The sequence below is a fragment of the Artemia franciscana genome, chromosome 7, assembly GCF_032884065.1.
Source record: "Artemia franciscana chromosome 7, ASM3288406v1, whole genome shotgun sequence".
Taxonomy (NCBI): Eukaryota; Metazoa; Arthropoda; class Branchiopoda; order Anostraca; family Artemiidae; genus Artemia; species Artemia franciscana.
Window position 1 is genome coordinate 6905040 of NC_088869.1, and position 18591 is coordinate 6923630.

An 18591-nucleotide genomic window follows, 5' to 3' on the forward strand; every position below is an offset into this window, starting at 1 on the left:
CCAAAACTCTAAAAGCCGAAGTTTTGGTACAGATAGTTACATCAAAAGAATTGCATTTTAATGCTAATTTTAAATATATAAGTTTCATCAAGTTTAGTCTTACCGGTCAAAGGTTACGAGCCTGAGAAACTGTGCCTTATTTTAGAAAATAGGTGGAAATACCCTCTAAAAGTCACTGAATCTTAACAAAATTACACCATCAGAGTCAGCGTATCCGACAACCCTACTGTAGAAGTTTCAAGCCCCTATCATAAAAAAGGTGGAATTTTGTATTTTTGCCAGAAGACAGATAACGGCTACGTACTTTTTTGTTTTTTTTGTTGTTGTTTTTTCCTCAGGGGTGATCGTATCGACCTAGTTGTCCTAGTATGTCGCAAGAGGGTTCATTCTAACGTAAATTAAAAGTTCTAGTGTCCTTTTTAAGTGCCCAAAAAATTGGAGGGCACCGAGGCCCCCTCCAACGCACATTTTTCTCCAAGGTCACCGGATCAAAATTTTGAGATAGCCATTCTGTTTAATTTAGTCAAAAACCTAATAACTATGTCTTTGGGGATGACTAAATCTACCACAGCTCCCGGGGGAGGGGTGGCAACTTATAAGCTTTGACCATTGTTTACACATAGTAGTTGTTAATTATGAATCGTACAGATGTTTTCAGGGGGACTTTTTGTGTTGGGGTTAGGGTGGGTCGGGGGGGGGGGGCAGGTTACGTGGGAGGATCTTTCCATGGAGCAATTTTTCATAAGGGAAGATAATTTCCATGAAGGGGTCGCAGGACTTTCTAGCATCATTTAAAAAAAGGCAATGAGAATTTTTTTTCAACTGGAAGTAATGGTAAACATTAAAACTTAAAAACGAACATAAAATATTACTTATATAAGGGGGTTCGTCTCTTCCACAATACTTTGCTCTTTACGCTAAAGTATTTTTAGTAACTCTAACTAGTTATTCTATGGCCTTTGTGATTCAACGGTCATTCTGAAAGATTTGGGACAAAATTCAAGCTTTAGTGTAAAGAACGAGGTATTGACGAGGGGGCAAACCCCCTCATATACGTAATAAAAATACACAAATATATAAGTTCGTTACATAAGTTAATTCGTAAGGTACGTATGTTTGTTACTAACAAAAACGTTTGTAAAAAAAATAAAACAAATCTAGTTGTCTTTTTAAGCAACCAAAAATTGGGAGGTAACTAGGCCTCCTCTCCCACCCCCCTTTTTTTAGCGAAGTCGTCCGATCAAAACTATGAGAAAGCCATTTAGCTTGTAATTAACATAAAAATTGCTTCTCCAGACTAAACATCCGTATGATATATGGGTAGATTATTGCAAAATATATCGTGCGAAGAATACTTTCTGCCAGAATATGCTTCAATCTTTTGAGGATGCCAACTCCACGTGCAACTTTGGTGGAGATAATGTCGCTATGATGCTTCTACGATAGATTAGAAGCATTATGGAAACCGAGGTACCGCAGTGAAATAACTTGTAAAATAGGCTTTTCACCAAATAGAACTTTACTACTTACATCAACAGAATCACCCACTCTACAGAATGTCAGTAAAAAAATTTCTTTACATTCATACACAGCAAACTTACACTTGTAAACATCTCTAATCTTTTGAGAGTAGTACGAGCTTTTGCTATCAAATTATCTGCGGATTTTGGAAATTTTGTTAGCAATAATGTTAGTAATATATGTATCCTTTAGATAAACGCGCATCATGTTCACGTAAACTAAATAAAGTAAAGGGCCCAGCACAGACATTTTGCTATTTATAATGTTAGATATTGTCGTATGAGTGTCTACACCAGGAAACTACTTTACCCCATGAAATACAAGGCTATCAAGCATGGACTCTTGATCATAATTAAATGAAAAAAAACTAGTTTTTTTAATTGTAAGTAAGGAGCGACATTAAAACTTAAAACGAACAGAAATTACTCCGTATATGAAATGGGTTGTCCCCTCTTCAACGTCTCCCTCTTTACGCTAAAGTTTGACTCTTTGCCACAATTCTACTTTTTAAAACAATTAAAAGCTTTAGCGCAAAGAGCGAGGCGTTGAAGAGGGGACAACCCATTACATATACCGAGTAATTTCTGTTCGTTTTAAGTTTTAATGTCGCTCCTTACTTACAGTTAAAAAAACTAGTTTTTTTTTCATTTAATTTCTGAACGTTTTTGAATTAATGCATGTTTGATTTTGGCTCTCCACCATAGGACTTGTCCAATCTTATTGAATTTTTTGTATTGAATCAGATTGACAGATTATTAGAATGAAATTTGCATATTAATTTCTATTTGGCTAAATGGCTTTCTCTTAGTTTTGATCAGACGATTTTGAGAAATAAGGGGTGGGGAAGGAGGCCTAGTTGCCCTCCAATTTTTCGGTTATATAAAAAGACAACTATAACTTTTAATTTTTAACTAACGTTTCTATTAGTAAAAATATACGTAACTTAAGAATTAACTTACGTAACAAACTTTTATATTCTTATATTTTTATTATGTATATAAGGGGGTTTGTACCCTCGCTAATGCCTCGCTCTTTACACTAAATCGTAAGTTTTGTCTCAATTCTTTAAGAATGACCCCTGAATCAGAAAGGCCATAGAGTAAATAGTTGAAATTACTAAAAATACTTTAGCATAAAAAGCGAGGTATTCATCTCCTCCTAAATACCTCGCTATTTATGCTAAAGTATATTTAGAGCCCCTCTTATGCGTAATAATCTCTGTTCGTTTTAAGCTTCAATGCTACTCCTTACTGTCTCCTTAATTGAAAAAACTTTTTCATGTTTATTTTTTCATTGTTGTTTTTATAGTAGTTTTAGAAAATCCTGCGCCCTTTTCATTGAATTTCTCTTCCCCCACGACATATTTCTCCAAGGAAAGATTTACCCGCATAGCCCCCTCCCCTCAGCCCCACCCCCAAAACCAAAAAAAATCCCCCTGAAAATGTCTCTACACTTCCCAATAGGATTATTAAATGTAAACACTGGTCAAAGTTTGTAACTTGCAGCCCCTCCCCCAGGGACTGTGGGGGAGTAAGTCATTCCCAGAGACATAGTTATTATGGTTTTATACTATGCGGAACAAAATGGCTATCTCAAAATTTTGATCCGTTGACTTTGGAGAAAAAATTAGCGTGGGAGGGGGCCTATGTGCCCTCTAATTTTTTTGATCACTTAAAAAGGGCACTAGAACTTTTCGTTTCCGTTAGAATGAGCCCTCTTGCAACATTCTAGGACCATTGGTCGATACGATGACCCCTGAAAAAAAAAATAAAAATAAACACGCACCCGTGATTTGTCTTCTGGCAAAAAATACGAAATTCCACATTTTTGTAGATAGAAGCTTGAAATTTTCGCTATAGCGTTCTCTGATACGCCGAATGCGATGGTGTGATTTTCGTCAAGATTCTATGACTTTTACGGGGTGTTTTCAGCTATTTTCCAAAATAAAGCAAATTTTCTCAGGCTCGTAACTTTTGATGACAAAGACTAAAGCTGATGAAACTTATATATTTAAAATCAGCATGAAAATCCGATTCTTTTGATGTATATTTTAGCATCAAAATTCTGTTTTTTAGAGTTTCGTTTATTATTGAGCCAAGTGGCTCCGTTACCACGAACTGTTTGATTATCAAGCTTTTTTTCTATTCGACCAATTTTCTCCTCCAAATTTTCAATTTGAAATCTCAGACAACCTAGTAGAGCCTGCTCAATTTTTGCAAACTTTGGATTAAACTCGAGCGTGATTGAATCATAAACCTGGCTGATTATCAGTTCAGTACCTTCTTTGTTCAATGAATTTGGGTCATTGAACTTTTCAGTAACTGAAAGTAAACGAAAGTAAGGAGCAGCATTAAAACTTAAAACGAACAGAAATTACTCCGTATATGAAAGAGGATTTTCCCCCTCAACGCCCCGCTCTTTACGCTAAAGTTTGACTCTTCTCTTAACTCTATTTTAAAACAGTAAGAAACTTCAGCGTAAAGAGCGGGGCGTTGAGGAGGAAAAGTTCCTTTCATATACGGAGTAATTTCTGTTCGTTTTAAGTTTTGTTGTTGCTCCTTACTTTCATTTAATCTTGGCTCTCCGCACATAAATAATTAAAACAAAATGTACATATTAATTAATTGCAATTAATCGGAAGATTTTGAGAAAAAGGAGCGAGGGAGGAGGCCTAGTTGCCCTCCAAGTTTTTGATTGCTTAAAAAAGCAACTAGAACTTTTATTTTTTTACAAACGTCTTCATTGGTAAAAAATATACGTAACTTACGAATTAACTTACGTAACGAACATCTATATTAGTATGTTTTTATTGCGTATATTAGGGGGTTAAACCCTCGTCGATACCTCGCTCTTTACACTAAAGCTTAGATTTTGTCCCAATTCCTTAAGAATGACCTCTGAATCACAAAGGCCGTAGAATAAATAGTTGAAATCACTAAAAATACTTGAAGCGTAAATAGTGAGGTATAACGAGAAGGTAAACCCCTCATATGCGTAATAATTTTTGTTCGTTTTAAGTTTTAATGCTGCTCCTTACTTTCAGTAGAAAAAAAATTTTCATATTTATTTTTTCGTTGTTTTTTCAAATAATGCTAGAAAATCCTGCGTCACCTTCATTGAAATTATCTTCCCCCATGAGAAGTTTCTCCATGGAAATATCCTCCCAAGTAACCCCCCCCCCCCTCAACTCTCCCCCTAAACCCAAAAAAAATTCCCTGAAAACGTCTGTACACTTCCCAGTAACCATTGCTATATGTAAACACAGGTCAAAGTTTGTGACTTGCAGCCCCTCCCACGGTGACTGCGGGGGAGTGAGTCGTCCCTAAAGACATAGTCATTAGGTTTTTCGACTATGGTAAATAAAATGGCTATCTCAGAATTTTGATCCGGAGACTTATGGGAAAAATGAGCGTGGGAGGGGGCCTAGGTGCCCTCCAATTTTTTTGTTCATTTAAAAAGGGCACTAGAACTTTTAATTTCCGTTGGAATGAGCCTTTTTGCGACAGTCTATGACCATTCAGTCGATAAGATCACCCCTGGAAAAAAAAACAAAAAAACAAACAAATAAACATGCATCCGTGATGTCTTCTGGCCAAAAAAAATGCGAAATTCCACATATTTGTAGATAGGAGCTTGAAACTTCTACAATAAGGTAACGGGAACAATAAGGTTCTACATTAAGATTCTATGACTTTTAGGGGGTGTTTTCCCCTATTTTCTAAAATGAGGCAAATTTTCACAGGCTCGTAACTTTCGATGAGTATAACTGGTCTTGATAAAACTTATATATTTAAAATCAGCAATAAAATGCGATTCTTTTGATGTAACTATTGGTATCAAAATTCCATTTTATAGAGTTTTGGTTGCTATTGAGCCGGGTCGCTTCTTACTACAGTTCGTAACCACGAACTGTTTGATTGGTTATATTTTCCAGCAGATGACTTTTTATTTTCTCCAGCTGGGCTTCAGTTGTAGCTAATTGTTCGTAAATCGGGGCGATACTTGAAGACACCGAGTTAGACCATAATTTATCTCTTGCTTTCAGGGCTTAAAAGGTCTTAGAAAAAGTTTCGTAAATTTCTGTGGTATTAACAAGTTTTTGTGGCACTTTGTATTTTCGAAGTGACATATAGTGATCATAAATTCTGTCGGTCTGTCTGTCTGTCTTTCCCTGTTTTACTAGTTTAGGCACTTCCAGATAAGCTAGAACGATGAGATTTGGCTGGCGTATCAGGAACCAGACTAGATTAAATTAGAAATAGTCATATCCCCAATTCGATCATCTGGGGGGAGCGGGGAGAAGGTTAATTCGAAAAAAAAGACCGGGATGAAACTTGGTGGTAAAAATGAGCACAAATCCTAGATACGTGATTGACATATTCGGAACGGGTCCGCTCTCTTTGGAGAAGTTGGGGGGAGGGTTAATTCTGAAAAATGAGAAAAATCAGTACCAGACAAGATTAAATTAGAAATAGTCATTTATCCGATTCGACCGTCCGTGGGGGGGGGGAGTGGAGTGACGGTTAATTCGAAAAAATGAGGTGTTTTTAAGTTACGAAGGAGTGATCGAATTTTAATGAAATCTCATATTTAGAAGGATCTTGCAACTCAGATCTTTCATTTTAGATCTGGCTGAATCCAGTTTCATTGGGGAGAGTTGTGGGGGGGGGGGTATCAGAAATCTTGGAAAACGCTCAGAGTGGAGAGGTCAGAATGAAATTTGGTGGCAAGAATGAGCACACATCCAAGATACGTGACTGACATAACTGGACCGGATCCGCACTCTTTGGGAGAGTTGGGGGGATTAATTCGGAAAAATTAAAAATGAGGTATTTGTAATTTATGGACGGGTAATTCGATCTTATAAAACTTGATATTTAGAAGGATCTTGTGCTTCAGAACTCTTATTACAAATCCCAACTAGATCCAGTGAGAGTAGGCAGAGGTGGATGGGGAAACCGAAAATCTTGGAAAATGATTAGAGTCAAGAGATCGGGATGAAACTTGGTGGTAAAAATAAGTACAAGTCCTAGAAACGGGATTGACATAGCCGGAACGGATCTGCTCTCTTTGGGGGAGTTGGGAGGGGGGGGGGGGGTGATTCTAAAAAATTAGACAAAATTAAGTATTTTAACTTATGAAAGAGTGATCGTACCTTAATGAAATTTCATATTTAGAAGGATCTCGAAACCCAGATCTCTCATTTTAAATCCCTACCAGATCCAGTGTCATTGGGGGGGGGGGGGGGGCAGGATATATTGGAAAACGCTTAAAGCGGAGAGATCAGGATGAAACTTGGTGGAAAGAATACGCACAAGTCCAAGATAGGTGACTGACATAACCGGTTTGGATCCGCTCTCTTTGGTGGAGTTGGGGGGGAGGGGGGTAATTCGGTAAAATTAGAAAAAATGAGGTATTTGTAACTTGCGAACGGGTGTTCAGATCTTAATGAAATTTGATATCTAGAAGGATTTTGTGCTTTAAAACTCTCATTTTAAATCCCGACCAGATCCGATGACACTGAAGGGAGCTGGAGGGGGAAACTGGAATTCTTGGAAAACGTGAAAATCGAGGTATCTTACGAATGGGTGATCGGATCTTAATGAAACTTAATATGCAGAAGAATCTTATGTCTCAGATAATCCATTTTCAATTAGAATTGGATCCAAGGACATAGAGGGCTGGAGGGAAAAACAGAAACCTTGGAAACCGGAAATCTTGGAAACCGCTTAGAGTGGAGAGATCGAGATGAAACTTGATGGGAAGAATAAGCACAAGCTATAGATACGAGATTGACATTATTGGTACGGATCCGTTCTCTTTGGGGGAGCTGGAAGTTGTTAATTTGGGAAAATTAGAAAAATTGAGGTGTTTTTAACTCAAGAATGGGTGACCGGATCTTAAAAAAATTTGATAATTAGGAGAAACTCATGTATCAGAGCTCTTCTTTCAAATCCCGACCAGATCTGTTGACATTGGGGGGGGGGGTTGGAGGGGGAAACCGTAAATCTTGGAAAACGCTTATAAACACAGTAGATACGTAATTGACGTAACCGGACTGGATCCGCTTTCTTTGGGGGAGTTAGGTGGTTTGGTTCAGCGCTTTGGTGAGTTTAGTGCTTCTGGACGTGCTAGGACGATGAAAATTGTTAGGTATGTCAGGGAGCTGCACTCTTTGACTCGTTACAGTTGTTTTCCCCGATTCGACCATCTGGGGGGCTAAAGGGAAAGGAAAAATTAGAAAAATTGAGGTATTTTTAACTTACGAGTGGGTGATCGGATCTTAATGAATTTTGATATTTAGAAGGACCTCTTGAATCAGAGCTCTTATTTTAAATCCCGACCGGCATTAAGCCTCTGATTTTCCTTTTAAAGCAATCTATTGATTCTTAGAATGTTACTACAGGTCATATCATATGAGCTCTTGGCTCCTCTTGACCTCGTCATAAGTGCGATATGAGCTCTTAGCTCTTGTTTCTGACGAATAGTATATAAATATAAGTAGTTTGAAAAATTTATTAAATACCCCTAGGGATTTCCTTCCTCCCTTACTTGTATTTATATTACTTGTATACCCCAGGGCAAGGGTGCCCAGTGTTTATTATGTACCTTCACGAATATATTACTTTAAATGACATTAATTTAGTAGTATATGCATTACTCCGTAAAGCAAAGTATATGATTACCCCGGTTCCAAACCGGGGTAATCAACCATTTATGAACGAGCCTATAAATCGTCAACTGTATGAGATGATGGGGAAAAACCAAAATATTCCAAGATACGGCACTATTAGGAATGAAATGAGATCCCGTGGAACTAAAATGGACGAATATCCTACAACTTTAGATTAAAAAAAATAATGTTCGTATATTTTATAGGCCTACAATCGGCGTTTCTTAATTTTAAGAGCCACTAATGTTTAAAATAATGTGTTTTAAAGAATAACGTTCTTTTTAAAAATGATATTCATACATTTTATAGGCCTACAATCGATGTTTCTTTACTTTTAAAGGCCAATAATGTTTAAAATAATGTGTTTTTAAGAATAATATTCTTTTTAAGAATAATATTCTTTTTTAAAATAATGTTCATACATTTTATAGGCCTATAATCAGTGTTTCTTTACTTTTAAAGGCCAATAATGTTTAAAATAATGTGTCTTTAAGGTTATTGTTCTTTTTAAAAATAACGTTCATACATTTTATAGGCGTACAATCGGTGTTTCTTTACTTTTAAAGGCCAATAATGATTAAAATAATGTGTTTTTAAGATAAATTTTCTTTTTAAAAATAAGGTTCATACATTTTATAGGTCTACAATCGGTGTTTCTTTACTTTTAAAGGCCAATAATATTTAAAATGATGTGTTTTTAAGAATAATGTACTTTTTAAAAATAATGTTCATACATTTTATAGGCCTACAATCGGTGTTTCTTTACTTTTGAAGGCCAATAATGTTATCTGCGTTGTAACAGCTTTGTAACCTAAAAAATGCCAATTCGTATGAAGTGTTAAATATGATATTGCCTCAAGGTGTTGTTGCCAATTATACATGTTTTCAACTTCCTTTTAAATCTGGTCGCAATGCTAAGGAGATGTCAACATTCTTAATGATATTCTGGCAAACCCCTCAAGGAGTGGTCAAGCCAATGAGAAAGGAGGAAATTTTGAATACTAAGAATTATTGCTAAAAATCATTCCACATAACTACAAACTTGAGAATCTTTGGGATTATTTATCGGTATAAGATCTACAAAACGACACAAAAATCAAGGCTGTATGATTAGTACAACCCTTTTAAATAGTATAGGAAGAATATCTTAAATGGCAAATTTTAAAGGAAACTGATGATAACAAAAAAAAAATTCACGGCCAAAAATTTTGAAATTTTGTGGCAAATCGAGAGGCTACTTTACAATTCTCTACGTCTTCTAAAATTAATCTTATTACTACTTTTAAAAATTAGAGGTGTCCCCACTAATTAATTTTTATGAAGCTCTAAAGAAAAAAAATGCAAATTTGTTCGGCCTATTCATGTTAAAGCTTTCAATGAAGCTACAGGAATTTTTTCATTAAAGAATCTGCTCGTGTCTGTTGTTAATTAAATAAAAAAAAACTAATTTTTTTAGCTGAAAGTAAGGAGCGACATTAAAACTTAAAACGAACAGAAATTAATCCGTATATGAAATGAGTTGTCCCCTCCGCAATCCCTCGCTCTTTACGCTAAAGCTTTTAATTGTTTTAAAAAGTAGAATTATGGCAAAGAGTCAAACTTTAGCGTAAAGAGCGAGGGATTGCGGAGGGGACAACTCATTTCATATACGGATTAATTTCTGTTCGTTTTAAGTTTTAATGTCGCTCCTTACTTTCAGCTAAAAAAATTAGTTTTTTTTTATTTAATTTCTGAACGTTTTTGAATTAATGCATGTTTGGTTTTGGCTCTCCGCACATAAATTATTAAAATGAAATTTGTATATTAATTCTTTTTTTGGCTAAATGGCTTTCTCTTAGTTTTGATCAGACGATATTGAGAAATAAGGGGTGGAGAAGGAGGCCTAGTTGCCCTCCAATTTTTCGGTTACTTAAAAAGGCAACTATAACTTTTAATTTTTAACGTACGTTTTTATTAGTAAAAAATATACGTAACTTAAGAATTAACTTGCGTAACAAACTTTCATAACCTTATATTTTTATTATGTATACGAGGGGGTTTGTACCCTCGTTAATACCTCGCTCTTTACACTAAATCCTAAGTTTTGTCCCAATTCTTTAAGAATGACCCCTGAATCGGAAATGCCGTAGAATAAATAGTTGAAATTGATAAAAATACTTTAGCATACAGAGCAAGGTATTTATCTCCTCCTAAATACCTCGCTTTTTATGCTAAAGTATTTTTAGAACCCTTCATATGCGTAATAATCTCTGTTCGTTTTAAGTTTCAATGCTACTTCTTCCTTTTATTTGAAAAGACGTTTTCATGTTTATTTTTCATTGTTTTCTTATAGTAATGCTAGAGAATCCTGCGCCCTTGTCATTGAATTTTTCTTCCCCCATGACAGATTCCTCCAAGGAAAGATCCTCCAACATAGCCCCCTCTCCTCAGCCCCACCCCCAAACAAAATAAAATCCCCCTGAAAACGTCTGTACGCTTCCCAATAACCATTACTATATGTAAACACTGGTCAAAGTTTGTATCTTGCAGCCCCTCCCCCAGGGATTGTGGGGGACTAAGTCATCCCCAAAGACATAGTTATTATGGTTTTCGACTATGCTGAACAAAATGGCTATCTCAAAATTTTGATCCGTTGACTTTGGGAAAAAAATGAGCGTGGGAGGGGGCCTAGATGGCCTCCAATTTTTTTGGTCACTTAAAAAGGGCACTAGAACTTTTCATTTCCGTTAGAATGAGCCCTCTTGCGACATTCTAGGACCACTTGGTCGATACGATGACCCCTGGGAAAAAAAAAAAAAAAAAAACAAACAAATAAACACGCACCCGTGATTTGTCTTCTGGCAAAAAATACAAAATTCCACATTTTTGTAGATAGGAGCTTGAAACTTCTACAGTAGGGTTCTCTGATACGCTGAATCTGATGGTGTCATTTTCGTTAAGATCCTACGACTTTTAGGGGGTGTTTCCCCCTATTTTCCTAAATAAGGCAAATTTTCTCAGGCTCGTAACTTTTGATGGGTTAGACTAAACTTGATGAAACTTATATATTTAAAATCAGCATTAAAATGCGATTCTTTTGATGTAGCTATTGATATCAAAATTCAATTTTTTAGAGTTTTGGTTACTATTGAGCCGGGTCGCTCCTTACTACAGTTCGTTACCACGAACTGTTTGATACGCATTTCACTGCTATAGGAAAATAGCATTGGCTTCAAACCTCGGAGATTGACCTTAAGAGCCAGCAATTTGATGGGAAATTACCTAAAAAATAATGGTATTTTACCACTAAACTTACAATAAAGTGTAATCAGTTCCATGGGTTTATTTAGTACTGGGAAATAATTGTTTGAAGTATTGTGTTGGAGAGTAACTTTGCTGCACAAGAAAAAAAATTAGTAAAATTAAAAACAACGTGCAGCAGAAACATCTTTGAATCATAGAGCATATTTGCCATATCCTCCATTTACTATTTTCCCACTTGCTTTTCAGAAAATTCATTCTACAAACAAAGAAGCTACTGTACTTAGAAGTAATTAGTAAAATAAATACTCTTCAAAAAGAAGTTTAAAAAATTAAGAGGCAAGTTTAAACTAAAAATAAACAGTAATTAAGACACATTTATTTTATTAAAATTAAGACACATAATATTGTAATCTAAAGGTTAAAATGAACAGAAACTACTATGTATAAATTAATGAAACCTAAAAAAACAGAATTAAATTAGATAATTAAATCAAACTAACAGACACTACCATGGATGAATATTCCTCAACTTACAATTCTATGTCCTAAAGGGCTGAGATTCAAGTCCTAGTGTCAATAATTTGCTTTGGTGCTGAGGTGAATAGTAGGATTTTTTAGGATCAACCAGAGTCCACCCAGCTCTAAATGGGTGCAAATTTGAGGAAGGTAAACAGAAAGTGTGCAAAATCACAGGATGGCTGACCCTATCCTCCCATTGCACTTCCTGCCTGAAGGACCATGGAAGAAATCAGCACTGCTGCTTTTGACTGTAAAGTCTAGTTCTGTTTCTTTATTTTTTATGCTTATTAGAATTTTTTTTCAACAAAATAGATATCTTTTAATTTTAATTCTATATCCTGAAGGTTTAGGGGTTCCTTGGAGGCAAAAAAGGTAAAGAAAAGAGGCTGGCTGTCTTCAAATATTTTTTACTCCTCCAATAAGGTACTAGGATTTTTAGTGTCTCATCAAATGAAGTCCCTCTCAAGTTCCTACAACCACGCCTTCTGGACAAAGTGGTTATGTGGAAAATTATGTCAGGGTGGCACATAGTTCTTTACTAAGGCAATGCTAGTGTGTTTTTCTTTTCTGGCCTTTGAGCCAGTTTTCGCAATAGTCTAGTCGTTGTACAAGCTGATTATGTTTGCATGCTGTGCTTTCAGATACCAATTGACATAATAGTTGGTCTTGTTGTGAAAATCTGGTAATATCATAACCAATAATAACCTTTGATTGATTGCAAACAAAGTTAATGACAGCTCAGAGGACATGGCAGAACAGTCATTGCTACTCTACTTCGAAATTGATTATAGCCCCTCTTCCTTAGTCTACTGGTTGCATTAGTTTTCGGTTTTTATAGTTATCATAGTAAACAAGAAATAAGTTTAATTATCTGCATTGTTTATTTTCAGATCTTTTCTGTGCATGTTCCAAACAATGGCCTAAATTTTAGATCTTTTGTTCAGATTTTCTCTTCTGAAGCTGAAGGAAATTGGGGACTTTGTTATGTAGTCAATTGTCCAACCAACACACAGGTATGCCTCATTATATGAGGAAGATCTCTTCTTTGGTAACTTGTAATATTAAGTATAAGTATATATTGTAATATAAGGTATAGGTAAACACTGGAATGATGGTGATGTAAAAAAGATTGCCTACAGTCAAAGCAGGATTTAAAGTTTTTACACTCCTAGTCCCAAGCATTTTTGGTGCTCCGTTTTTGCGAGATTTTTGGAGAAATCCTCAAAAATGTGGGATATTGGAAGTACTGAACATATCGCAATTGATGAGCCAAAAGTAATGAAAGAGAGGTGGTGTTGAACTCTGAGCTGCCATCCTTGGGACACGTCTGACAGTTTATAGTGGCCGCGGGATTCATGTGTTGATTTGAAATCATTTTTATGTGAAAAGGCAGCGCGGCGGTGGGTGCATCTGACACTTCGACGATAAATCATATCAATTCAGATTTATTGCACCCCTGGCAATACGCGCCCCTAGGTCTGGGCCTATTTGGCCTGCCTACAGTCATATTATAAGAATTTCATAGATTCAAGAATTTTGGTGATTTTACACCATGCTTTGATTCAGCAATATGCGTCATATGGATATATGCTATGGTCAAGTATTTTCTATAGAAATTTCAAGGTCCAGATTTTTCCAAGTCCAGGTCCAGGTTTTTCATAACAAAGCAGAATCTTTTATTGGAGGATATATAGATGGTGTTTATAATATTGTTGCTTTCTTTAACATATTGTAGGCGCTTAATATAGAACAGTTACAGAATTACTAGTTTGGAGGTTTTACTTATCAATCTTGGAATTGTAGAAGTCCTGTGATTGTTCAAGATTATTGTAATGATAATAGGCCATTCTATTACCATGAAACTTTTCAGGGGTGGATTTTCAGTATTTTGATTGAGAGGCAGAAGGGTCTATATCTGAGGGCTCGGGATAGTTTCAGGGGAAAAGCCCTCTCCCTGAATTTTTTGAAAAACACAGGCCTAACATGTTTTTAAGCTGTCTAAAAACTTATATTTTGGAAAATCACTTATAATGAATGCCAACAAAATAAGCGGTAACAAAGTCAAGTTACTAATTAGCAAAAAAGATGCTTGGTTAATATCAAAAACCTTTAAAATGCAGGATAAACACTGCAGACAAATCGAACACACGTAAAATTAAGTTGGCAGTCCTGCTTCTGCGCCCATCCAATGTGGAGACTCACTGGTGGATTGTCCGCGCCTGGCTTGCATGGCGTGTATCTATTTGTGTGTGCTTACCTTACTCTATAAGATTTTAAACAAACCTAGCGCCTTATTTAATATTTAATAAAAGTTAATTTAAAAAAAATATTTAATTTAATAAAAAGTTAATTTATAATGTACCTCTTTAATTCACAGTTAATTCATAATGTACCTCTTTAAACAAACCTAGCGCTATAGTAATTTTTGCTGTATTGCCGTTAATTTAATAAAAAGTTAATTTATAATGTACCTCTTTAATTCACAGTTAATTCATAATGTACCTCTTTAAACAAACCTAGCGCTAGTAATTTTTGATGTGTTGCCATTAATTTAAAAAAAAAGTTAATTTATAATGTACCTCTTTAATTCACAGTTAATTCATAATGTACCTCTTTAAACAAACCTAGCGCTATAGTAATATTTGCTGTATTGCCGTTAATTTAATAAAAAGTTAATTTATAATGAACCTCTTTAATTCACAGTTAATTCATAATGTACCTCTTTAAACAAACCTAGCGCTATAGTAATTTTTGCTGTATTGCCGTTAATTTAATAAAAAGTTAATTTATAATGTACCTCTTTAATTCACAGTTAATTCATAATGTACCTCTTTAAACAAAAATAGCGCTAGTAATTTTTGATGTGTTGCCATTAATTTAAAAAAAAGTTAATTTATAATGTACCTCTTTAATTCACAGTTAATTCATAATGTACCTCTTTAAACAAACCTAGCGCTATAGTAATATTTGCTGTATTGCTGTTAATTTAATAAAAAGTTAATTTATAATGAACCTGTTTAATTCACAGTTAATTCATAATGTATCTCTTTAAACAAACCTAGCGCTATAGTAATTTTTGATGTGTTGCCATTAATTTAATAAAAAGTTAATTTATAATGTACCTCTTTAATTCACAATTAATTCATAATGTACCTCTTTAAACAAAACTAGCGCTATAGTAATTTTTGATGTGTTGCCATTAATTTAATAAAAAGTTAATTTATAATGTACCTCTTTAATTCACAGTTAATTCATAATGTACCTCTTTAAACAAACCTAGCGCTAGTAATTTTTTATGTGTTGCCAATAATTTAAAAAAAAAAGTTAATTTATAATGTACCTCTTTAATTCACAGTTAATTCATAATGTACCTCTTTAAACAAACCTAGCGCTATAGTAATATTTGCTGTATTGCCGTTAATTTAATAAAAAGTTAATTTATAATGAACCTCTTTAATTCAGAGTTAATTCATAATGTACCTCTTTAAACAAACCTAGCGCTATAGTAATTTTTGATGTGTTGCCATTAATTTAATAAAAAGTTAATTTGTAATGTATCTCTTTAATTCACAATTAATTCATAATGTACCTCTTTAAACAAAACTAGCGCTATAGTAATTTTTGATGTGTTGCCATTAATTTAATAAAAGTTAATCTGTAATGTACCTCTTTAATTCACAGTTAATTCATAATATACCTCTTTAAACAAACCTAGCGCTATAGTAATTTTTGCTGTATTGCCGTTAATTTAATAAAAAGTTAATTTATAATGTACCTCTTTAATTCAAAATTAATTCATCATGTACCTCTTTAAACAAACCTAGCGCTATAGTAATTTTTGCTGTATTGTCGTTAATTTATAATGTACCTCTTTAATTCACAGTTAATTCATAATGTACCTCTTTAAACAAACCTAGCGCTATAGTAATTTTTGCTGTATTGCCGTTAATTTAATAAATAGTTAATTTATAATGTGCCTCTTTAATTCACAGTTAATTCATAATGTACCTCTTTAAACAAACCTAGCGCTATAGTAATATTTGCTGCGTTAATTTAATAAAAAGTTAATTTATAATGAACCTCTTTAATTCACAGTTAATTCATAATGTACCTCTTTAAACAAACCTAGCGCTATAGTAATTTTTGCTGTATTGCCGTTAATTTAATAAAAAGTTAATTTATAATGTACCTCTTTAATTCACAGTTAATTCATAATGTACCTCTTTAAAAAAACCTAGCGCTAGTAATTTTTGATGTGTTGCCATTATTTTAAAAAAAAGTTAATTTATAATGTACCTCTTTAATTCACAGTTAATTCATAATGTACCTCTTTAAACAAACCTAGCGCTATAGTAATATTTGCTGTATTGCCGTTAATTTAATAAAAAGTTAATTTATAATGAACCTCTTTAATTCACAGTTAATTCATAATGTACCTCTTTAAACAAACCTAGCGCTATAGTAATTTTTGATGTGTTGCCATTAATTTGATAAACAGTTAATTTATAATGTACCTCTTTAATTCACAATTAATTCATAATGTACCTCTTTAAACAAAACTAGCGCTATAGTAATTTTTGCTGTATTGCCGTTAATTTAATAAAAACTTAATTTATAATGTACCTCTTTAATTCACAGTTAATTCATAATGTACCTCTTTAAACAAACCTAGCGCTATAGTAATATTTGCTGTATTGCCATTAATTTAATAAAAAGTTAATTTATAATTAACCTCTTTAATTCATAGTTAATTCATAATGTACCTCTTTAAACAAACCTAGCGCTATAGTAATTTTTGATGTGTTGCCATTAATTTAATAAAAAGCTAATTTATAATGTACCTCTTTAATTCACAGTTAATTCATAATGTACCTCTTTAAACAAACCTAGCGCTATAGTAATATTTGCTGTATTGCCGTTAATTTAATAAAAATTCAATTTATAATGAACCTCTTTAATTCACTGTTAATTCATAATGTACCTCTTTAAACAAACCTAGCGCTATAGTAATATTTGCTGTATTGCCGTTAATTTAATAAAAAGTTAATTTATAATGAACCTCTTTAATTCACAGTTAATTCATAATGTACCTCTTTAAACAAACCTAGCGCTATAGTAATTTTTGATGTGTTGCCATTAATTTAATAAAAAGTTAATTCATAATGTACCTCTTTAAACAAACCTAGCGCTATAGTAATTTTTGCTGTATTGCCTTTAATTTAATAAAGAGTTAATTCATAATGTACCTCTTTAAACAAAACTAGCGCTATAGTAATTTTTGCTGTGTTGCCATTAATTTAATAAAAGTTAATTTGTAATGTACCTCTTTAATTCACAGTTAATTCATAATGTACCTCTTTAAACAAACCTAGCGCTATAGTAATATTTGCTGGATTGCCGTTAATTTAATAGAAAGTTAATTTATAATGAACCTCTTTAATTCACAGTTAATTCATAATGTACCTCTTTAAACAAACCTAGCGCTATAGTAATTTTTGCTGTATTGCCGTTAATTTAATAAAAAGTTAATTTATAATGAACCTCTTTAATTCACACTTAATTCATAATGTACCTCTTTAAACAAACCTAGCGCTATAGTAATTTTTGATGTGTTGCCATTAATTTAATAAAAAGTTAATTTATAATGTACCTCTTTAATTCACAGTTAATTCATAATGTACCTCTTTAAACAAACCTAGCGCTATAGTAATATTTGCTGTATTGCCGTTAATTTAATAAAAAGTTAATTTATAATGAACCTCTTTAATTCACACTTAATTCATAATGTACCTCTTTAAACAAAACCTAGCGCTATAGTAATTTTTGCTGTATTGCCGTTAATTTAACCTCTTTTATTCAGAGTTAATTCATAATGTACCTCTTTAAACAAACCTAGCGCTATAGTAATTTTTGATGTGTTGCCATTAATTTAATCAAAAGTTAATTTGTAATGTACCTCTTTAATTCACAATTAATTCATAATGTACCTCTTTAAACAAAACTAGCGCTATAGTAATTTTTGATGTGTTGCCATTAATTTAATAAAAGTTAATTTATAATGCACCTCTTTAATTCACAGTTAATTCATAATGTACCTCTTTAAACAAACCTAGCGCTGTAGTAATTTTTGCTGTATTGCCGTTAATTTAATAAAAAGTTAATTTATAATGTACCTCTTTAATTCACAATTAATTCATAATGTACCTCTTTAAACAATCCTAGCGCTACAGTAATTTTTGCTGTATTGCCGTTAATTTAATAAAAAGTTAATTTATAATGTACCTCTTTAATTCACAGTTAATTCATAATGTACCTCTTTAAACAAACCTAGCGTTATAGTAATTTTTGCTGTATTGCCGTTAATTTAATAAAAAGTTTATTTATAATATACCTCTATAATTCACAGTTAATTCATAATGTACCTCTTTAAACAAACCTAGCGCTATAGTAATTTTTGATGTGTTGCCATTAATTTAAAAAAAGTTAATTTATAATGTACCTCTTTAATTCAAAGTTAATTTATAATGTACCTCTTTAAACAAACCTAGCGCTATAGTAATTTTTGCTGTATTGACGTTAATTTAATAAAAAGTTAATTTATAATGTACCTCTTTAATTCACAGTTAATTCATAAT

The 18591-nt window shown here is 33.3% G+C and overlaps 1 protein-coding gene across 1 annotated transcript in view; it reads left to right on the forward strand.

The window, feature by feature from the left end:
- The window catches only part of LOC136028779 (uncharacterized protein C2orf42 homolog), a 54441-nt gene that overhangs the window by 8777 nt on the left and 27073 nt on the right, over window positions 1–18591 (forward strand). Inside the window, exon 2 of the mRNA XM_065706681.1 lies at window positions 12847–12969. Within this exon, the coding sequence (XP_065562753.1) occupies window positions 12847–12969 (123 nt within the window). The remainder of the gene's footprint in view (window positions 1–12846; window positions 12970–18591) is intronic.